The sequence below is a fragment of the Capsicum annuum genome, chromosome 1 (assembly GCF_002878395.1).
Source record: "Capsicum annuum cultivar UCD-10X-F1 chromosome 1, UCD10Xv1.1, whole genome shotgun sequence".
NCBI classification, from domain to species: domain Eukaryota; kingdom Viridiplantae; phylum Streptophyta; class Magnoliopsida; order Solanales; family Solanaceae; genus Capsicum; species Capsicum annuum.
The window spans coordinates 63145948-63155220 of record NC_061111.1 but is presented as its reverse complement, the minus strand read 5'-3'; the positions used below and the strand labels follow the sequence as shown (position 1 = coordinate 63155220).

Below are 9273 nucleotides of genomic sequence, written 5' to 3'. Positions count from 1 at the left end.
AAATCTCTGCACAATTCAAAGTTGCATTCAACAAAATAAAATGTGAAACGACTGATTTTAGCAGGCAAAAAAATTCTTTTACTAGTGGATTGCTTCAGAGCTTGTTGTCCATCCTTTTGAAATCCTATGATCAAAGATAATTATATTATTATTTCAGTCTATATACAATCTGAGTATGTACATTTAACATGAGATTAGACATAATGCAAATTTTACTTACTTGTTAGGAGATTGTGATATGAAAATTTTAATTATTTTTCTCTTTAGTGGATAATTTCTTGAGTCATGATCAGTTCCATCACAATTAAGAACATGACAATGTCTTGATTTCTTAGCAGCTTTAATCCCTCCAGGTATACCCTTTTACTTTCTTTCTTTTTTTCTTTTATCTGTGATTGTTGCGTATTTTTAATGTGATCATAATCTTCAATTGAAGAATATTTTTTTCTATAGATAAACTTAAAGTAGCATGTTTGTTTTCCTCATCGATATCTTCATTTTCGGGAAGACAATGAATAATCTATAACACTCTTTCTAATTTCTTTGTAGCACATTCTTGACGATATTTTATCTTTATTGATTCAACAGTCAAATCTCGAATTATAGAATGAAGACCTTAAAACTCATTATCATTATTACTAGAATTTATTATATGATTGAACTTTAGGACTAATGAATTTTCTTGCCTCCATTTATCCAATAAATACTTCTCAGGCAACATAAAATAGTTATGAGCAGTAAGGGTGCGAATACAATATTTGCATAAATTTTTTGAAAATTCAAACTCTCGGCAAGAACAGTGAACAACCCTCTTCTGATCCCCCTCAATAGACAAAATGTCCCCTATTTGTTTTGCTGTAATGACGAACAATATATGATCCATCATTATATGAAAATAAGCCATATTCAAGAGAGAGTATCATCTCATCTTGTAATAATTTAAAAGCAAAAGGTGTGAGACCTTTTGAAGCATGTTTTTCTATTGACATGAATGTCTTAATACGATGAATGTAATACTTTTGTTGCATCGTTACCTCTTCACCGACATGATTTCTTATGCTAACCGCAGTCCCGACCTGATCAATAAATTCTTTTAAATTTGTTCTTGCATGTAAAAATCTTTTCAAATGTGCGTTAATGGATTTCGAGCGTCCAGTTGTTGTTATTCCAGCAAGAAAATATTCCTTCAAATAAGGTAATGTCCATGATGTTCGATTTAAGTACCTTAATTTGATATGCCTATCTGATTCAAGATAGAGTTTGACAATCAGTTCATTCCATTGGAGTTCAAATTCTTTAATGTTGCCAAGATCATAAAGCGTGTGAAATTCAGATTTAAATTGCAAATACTTTGAATCAAGGACAAAAGAAAATCCAATGGAGAACTTGAATGTAATATGCCATATGCAAAATGCATGTTTGGTGTGCGACATTTCATTTGTAATTGCTTCTGTTAAGCCAAGATCTTGATCTGCTACTATAGTTTGTGGATGCTTTTCATTCATGAGCCGCAAAAAACTCTGCATAATGAGTAATATTAGCTATAAAGATAGAGTATTTTTTAAAACAAATAAAGAATAAAACAACATTAACCTTTAGCTCCCACGAAGATGGAGTTGCTTTCTCATTTTGAAAAAGAATACAACAAAAAAAGATAAGAGTTTCCATGATTATCTAAACCAATCCAAACTCCTAATAGCATCTCATAACGATTCAATTCAATAAGTAGTATAAAAAATAACTATTTCTCCAAAAATTTCATATGCACGAATAGATTTTTCAAATGCCCAAATAATATGTTCAAGTCTTTGACATGCATCAACAGTAAAATCATACTGAAAATCACCATCCTTATCTTTCAAATTCTTATATATTTCAGTAGCTTTAATGAATCACTTTCAATATTGATAAAACTTTCAGATTGAACAAAGTTCCTTATATCTTTTTCCGTAAAAGACAATTGACCTAGATCTACTTCCTTTTTTAATTCAAGCATCCTTCTTATTAAACTTATAGAACAACCAACTCTTGCAAGAAGTATAATTTATTTTTAATTAACAGTGCTAATATTTCAATAAGCGGGGAGAAATCTTGTTTCCTTATCACTCAATAGTTCATGATTTTAGACATTATCAAAATATACCACTTTTCAACGAGTGATGCCATTGATTATATCTTTGAAAATGAACATTTTGGCTTTACAATTACATCTGAAAGTTTGATCTCTTTATAGGTCTTTGTCTGCTATTTTTTAAGAACGACACTTACCAGCTCGATGACAAACATAATCCCTTTATAAATTCGCATAGGATGTTCTGTACTTCTCAAATGACTCTCACATCTAACTGATAAGCCATGTCTTGTAGCAAAATATACATAATAATTATAAGCCTCATTATCACTGTTAAACACTTTTCCACTCTTTAAACTATTATTACTGCTATCAAAATTATTTTCTTGTTTAAGTTCTTGTAAAATTGTTGTAGTTCCTATAAGTACATTTTCATTAATAATGCATCCAACATCATCACATGGACATCGCCTTCTTCAAACTCCTGTAATAGAATCATTGATACTATTAAGAACCTGTGTTTTTTTTAAACCATTCAAAGAAATAATTTTAATTTATTAGCAAACTAAATCATTCAATAATAAAATCAATTATCAAAAACTTAAATGTTGAGTTTATGAATAAAAAATAAGGACAAATCTAAAAAAACTAAGAAAGTAAATAAATAGAATCATATTTGATACCCTTCTTTTAAAAAGAAAAAAATATTATATTTAACGTTACAATTTAATAAACCAAAGAAATAGTATTTAAAAACTATATTCTTACCTTCATAATGCATTAACCAATATTGAGAGAAGAGAAAACTTATAAAACAAATTGAAATTTCAGCGAGAAGATGGTTGCTTGGTCCTTTTCTCCTGCCAGTATTATATGGAGATATTTAGGGAGGAAAAAATTAAAAAAATTTGAATGAAAAAACCAAAAATTTCATATTTTTTAATGATAAATATGGACATTTATGTAAAGTAAGAAGTGAGGATATATATATATATATATATATAGAAATACGAAAAAATTATTTTCTTTCAGAGTGAGGGATGAAAGCATACCTAAAATATCTCGATTTTTTGAGTTTCATATTTGAACTATCCCATCAAGTATGTGGTTTCCTACATAAATTATCATTAACTATTTATAGTTGAAACGTATTTTAATAAATAATTGGTGATAGTTAATCTAGAAATCTCCCATACCAATAGTTTAAGCTAAGTATGAAACTCAAAAAAATTAAAATATTTTAAATATATTTTTAAGTAAAGGCCAAGAGATGTTAATTCTTCCTAATTACCCCGCTAGAGCTTTATAGCCACACAATACGTTCTACTTATTTATTACTCACCAATAGGTCTAATAATAATAGGTCACGAGCCAGTGACTTCATGTTTCTAATAAATTATATTATCCACTAACGAAAGATTTTCTACACATGTAAGTAGGATTTAATTACTTTTAGGGGTAATTAGGGTCTTACTTTAATTAGTCCTAAATTCTTCCTAATTTTAAATCTAATTAATTCTTTCATCGATTTTCTTGTTTGATTTTAATTTCGTGTTCTTAAGTTAGTTTCGTACCATCCTTGGATTTTGTTTTCACTATCATCCGAATATTGAGCTGCGTAGCTAATACTATATTTTTTTTTTTAACAAAAAAAAATAATATTAGAGAAACACTTACTTTACTTTGGTGGTACTTTTTCATGTTCTCTTTCAAGAAAAAATTTGAACCATGCAGCAGTGATTTTTGGTGCAAATATTGGCGCATATTAGTGCTTTCATGGGGTAACAGAAGGTAAATTTTAATTTGGATAAATTACACAAAGCCATAAACTTAAGAGACCTTATTATCCAAAATTTCTTATTTTTTAAATAATTACTTAAAATTTCGAATTTTATATTTTACTCTTAATACATATGAATAAAATCCCCACCCTACTTTTACTCCACAATTAATGCATGCAATCTATTTATCTGTGAGGATTTTTTTTTTTCAAATATTTCATCCCATAAAATCTCTCCCAAATTATCATGAATTGATACAACTTTAACATATGTTTATTTATAGATATTTGATACATTTAAAATATGTTTGACATATGTAAATTATTTATTTTGGTGTGATATTGAATTTTTAATGATTAGTGAGTAATTTTACGAAATGTATCATTGTGATACATCTAAAACCAGATTTATCATTTCCACGATTTGTGTCTAATTTTACTTCCTGTAATAATTGAATCCGTTACTTTCTAAAATAAAAATCTTTCCTGTTTTAAATGTATCACTAATTATATATATCACGTTATAACATATGTATCACAAATTTAAAAATCCAGGATATGATGTAATTTAATATTTAACTTTAAATTATTTATAAATATTTGATACATCTAACATATGCAAATTATTTATTTTTGTGTGATATTGATTTTTTAATGATTAGTGAGTAATTTTACGAAATGTATCACTGTGATACATTTGAAACTAGATGTATCATTATGATACATCTGATACCAGATTTATCATTTTCACGATTTGTGCCTAATTTTACTCCCCGTAATAATTGAACTCGTTAGTTCCTAAAATAAAAATATTTTTTGTTTTAAATGTATCACTAATTATATGTATCACGTTATAACATATGTATCACAAATTTAAAATTCGAGATATGATGTAATTTAGCAAATTGTTGGGATAAAGTGTTATAACACTTAAACATCTAGGGATTTATGATGTTACCTTTTTAATTTTATGAGTTCTGGACTTTAGAACGACAACTTTAAATGGCATGTACTCTAAATTAAATATCTCTACATATTTGATGAATTTCTTAATATAAATGTTAGAATAATAATAATAATTGTACAAGAAATTCAAAATAAAACTTGCTTGGCTTAGAGACACAATAATACGCTTTTTGAAGATAGTTAGAGTCTCTCCCATGAGCAAACATAATAATTAGTAACAACTCTATCTTTGGAATTTAACTAAGCCTCCAAAACAAGTAGCATTCAAGAATGTTGCTCTTCTATTGATCATGAACTGTTGATCTCACAATTTGATCAATGTCTCTCAAATGTTTTTCAAGGGGAAAGTATTTTTTTTTTTGAGTTCCTATCTTTTCAAATAAAAGAAACACTATTTATAAGATAAAAGTTCCATGTAAGATAAGAGTATTAATTAAGTAATAGTTAATAGGTTCATGAATATTATAAAGCAAAATATACCATTGTTTCAAAAACCTAAAATGAAAAATGTAATGAAGAATGAATTATAAAATTCACATTCATGTTGGAAAACAACCTCTCTACTTCTTTGGAAAACAACCTCTCTACTTTTTCGGAGATAGCGGCATGGACTGCGTACATTTTACCCTCCCCAGACCCTATTTCGTGAGAATACACTAGGTTTATTGTTGTTGTTCTTTGTAACTCAAAATATTTAACAGATGCATTTGTTTCAAAATTAATTGAAACATAACTCAAAAACTTTTAATCGGTGTATTAATTTTAAAATTGAGTAAACATAACCTTTATCAATAACAATTTTTCACTTGTTTAAAGAATTTTTCTCTTTAAAAATAAAATTCATTTGAGACATTAATCTAGCAACATGCATCAATAACAGAGGCGAACCCACATGGATTCTGGGGAGGTGCACGTGCACCCGGTAACTTTTTTAGAAAAACCATATATATATATATGTATAGATACTGTGACAAAGTGGTAATATATTAAATTGTGCACCCATAGTATCAAAGTTCAATTAGGTGCACTGGTTTAGAAGGCTAATGTAAGGTCTAGTTCTCGTGATGTTTCGGGTTCAATTCCTGCCTAAGATCCTTTTTTGTTTACCTTTAATTGTTATTTAATTGTGTGTCCTTGCCATCTCCTCATCTGGCCCCACGCCCACCCTTACTTTCTATTAAAATTAATATATATTTCTCATTTAATAAACCATGGGCTAACAATTCTCCAATCCCAACCCAAAACTGCCAACACAACATATCAAATTCCTCCAATTCCAAATCCTTAAAAGTTTTAATTTCTTCAAATTCTCTTCAAGCCAATTATTTGGAACAAAAATTATCAACGCACAACACTACAACAATCATTAAAACGGAACAACACAAGTTAACCTTTTTTCTTATCTCTATTATATATTATTTTTATTTTGCTATAAAAAGAGGGGTGTAATTCTTTAATTGAAAATGTCATATTTATTTATTTTGTCTTATAAAAGATGGGAGTATAAATGTGTGTTTCTTTGATTACATATAATATTATTTTTGTTGTTTTACGAGGAGGGGTGTGATTCCCTTATTGAAATTGTTTGCACTTTTTTTTTTTAGAGGTGTGATTCCTCCATTACATATCATATCGTTTTTATTATTTTATGAAAGGAGGGGTGTGATTCCCCAATTGAATTTATGCATTTTTTTTTTGTAATGGTGAGATTTCTTTATTATATTTTATTTATTTTGTAATATGGAAGATGGGGTGTGATTCCTCTATAAGTAATGTTATACTTACTTATATTTGTGACGAAAATTTTATTTTGTAGGAATTTTTTATTGATTCTTGTGAATCGAAATGGATAGATATTTTTCTCCTCAATCAAGTTCTAGTTTTAAAGACAATTCTTCCCGTCTTATAGAAGAGTTTGATGTGAACTAATTTAAATTCGATCCTGGAGAAAGAAAATCAATTCATGAATATCACTCTACGACACGAGATCAAGTGAGAAGACACTATATTCAACGAGTACCTTTTCAACTAGTTCTTTCTCAATTTCCTCAAATTAGAATTGGAACGAAAATGCATCAATTTAATTCGACATGATACGAGGGTTCATATTCTAGGTGGATAGAGTATAGTGTGAAGAAAGATGTTGCATTTTGCTTGTGTTGCTATTTATTTAAAAATGATTATGTAAAGGGCAATGCAGGTGACTTTTTCACGAAAATCGACTTTAAGACTTGGAATCATAGTTTGGAACGATTTTAATTACATGTCGATGAAGTGAATAGTGTCCACAGAAGATGTTTCAATAAGATGCTAGATTTTGAGAATCAATCTCAATCAATTCAAGTTGCTTTGAACAAGCAATCTGAGAAAATAAGAAGTAAGCATCATACTCGTTTAGAGGCATCAAATAATGTGGCAAGATTTCTCTTGAAAATCGAATTGTCTTTTAGAGGTCATGATGAAAGTGAATTTTCTCAAAATAAAGGCCTTTTTCTAGGTCTTTTGGAATGGTTGGAAAAAATGCTTCCCGATTTGAATAATGTTATTCTAAAACATTCTCCAAAAAATGCTATGATGACTTCTTCAAAAATTCAAAAGGATATTATGAGTGCTTGTGCACAAGAAACCGTGAAAGCTATAATTGATGACTTGGATGGAGATTTTTTTAAAATTTTAGTTGATGAATTCAAGGATATATCACACCATGAATAAATGGTCGTTGCGTTGAGGTATGTTAACAAAAATGATAAAGTGAATGAGCGAGTTATTGCTATTGTTCGTGTTGGTGATACATCGGCAAAAACATAGAAGGAAACAATATGCTCTGTGCTTATGAGACATTCTTTAAGTACATCTAAAATACGTGGACAAGGCTATGATGGAGCTAGTAACATGCAAGGAGAGATGAATGGTCTTAAAGCTTTGATTTTGTAGGAAACTCCATCGGCATATTGCATCCATTGTTTTGCTCACCAATTACAATTGACACTTGTAGCCGTTGCCAAAAAATATTTGCTTGTGGATGATTTTTTTGCTATTATTACTAATGTGTTGAATGTGATGGGAGCATCATTTAAGCTCAGAGATAAACTTCGGGATCATCAAGCAGAAATATTGGAGCAACTACTAGAAAGTTGTGAAGTTCAAAGTGAAAAAGGGTAAAATCAAGAACGAGGGCTTCAAAGGCCAGATGACATCGTTGGGGATCATATTTTAGAACATTGGATAACTTTATTATTTTATTTTCATCTATAGCTCATGTTCTTGATACGATTAAATGTGAAGGCTCTAATCCCAATGATATATTGCAAGCAAGAGCTTTTTTTTTTTTTTTACTATGATCAATGAATTTGAATTTGTTTTCTTACTTCACTTGATATTGCAGATATTGGTAATGTCCAATGAGTTGAGTGCATCATTACAAAGGAAAGAGCAAGATATTGTTAATGCTATAATATTTCTTGACATTACTAAGACAATATTGCAATTGTTGATAGATGGGATGCTTTGATGAATGAAGTTCGTGTATTTTATGATAAACATGAAATCTTGGTACCTAAGATGGATAATTTTTATCTTCCCAAAAATTTAAACCGTAGGCCTTCTAGTGTTACTTACTCACATCACTTACGTGTTGAGCTCTTTTATACTATAATTGACTTTCAACTTCAAGAGCTTAATAATCATTTTGATGTTGTGAGTGGTAACTTGCTTATTGGTATGGCAATATTGAATCCATCTAATGCTTTTGCTAATTTTGATAAGGAAAAAATAATGTTATTGGCCGAACATTATCCAGATGAGTTTGGTGAATTAAAGCTTCGGGAGCTTAGTTACCAACTTGATACTTTCATTATACACATGCGACGTGGTGATCCTATATTCTCTAATTTGAAAGAAATTGGTGATTTGGCAGAAGCACTGGTTAACACAAATCTTGTGAAAACTTATTCTCTTGTGTACTTACTTGTGAAGTTGACCTTGTTTCTACCAGTCGCTACTGCAACTGTAGAGAAAGTTTTTTTATCCATGAAGCATATCAAGAATGAATTGCATAACAGTATTGGTGATGCATTTTTAAGTGATTGTATAGTTTGTTACATTGAGAAGGATATATTTGTAAATATAAGCAACGATGCAATCATTGACCATTTTTAGAATATGAAAATGCGTCGATGTCCAGTATGAAAGGATGATCTACTTTTGTTATATTAGTGCTAAATTAATGACACTTGATCATTTTAAAATTTATACTTTGCTCATAATTTTTTATAATTTTTAAGTTTAAAAGAGTTGTATGCTAAATTATGTAGTTGATAATTGAAATGACTATGTTCAAAATAATGGTGCACCCCCTATCTTCAAATCTTGGGTTCGTCTCTGATCAATAATGGTGTCTTTTAGACTTGAACCATTAGCTAGTGAAGACTTTCTAAATCATTGACTACATAGTGAA

General features: G+C 29.2%; 1 protein-coding gene across 1 annotated transcript; it reads left to right on the top strand.

Annotated features, from left to right (window-relative positions):
• Positions 1-7529: 7529 nt before the first annotated feature.
• On the top strand, positions 7530-8975 carry LOC107844376. Its single transcript, XM_016688810.1, has 3 exons — positions 7530-7613; positions 7752-7975; positions 8315-8975. Exons 1-3 carry the CDS (start codon positions 7530-7532, stop codon positions 8973-8975), a joined length of 969 nt encoding a protein of 322 aa, XP_016544296.1.
• The last annotated feature ends 298 nt before the right edge of the window (positions 8976-9273 follow it).

Coding starts and splice junctions, on each gene's coding strand:
- LOC107844376 (XM_016688810.1), top strand. CDS start 7,530: ATGGTCGTTGCGTTGAGGTATGTTAACAAAAATGATAAAGTGAATGAG. Junction 7,614..7,751: donor TTCGTGTTGGTGATACATCG/GCAAAAACATAG, acceptor TTGATTTTGTAG/GAAACTCCATCGGCATATTG. Junction 7,976..8,314: donor GAAGTTCAAAGTGAAAAAGG/GTAAAATCAAGA, acceptor AATTGTTGATAG/ATGGGATGCTTTGATGAATG.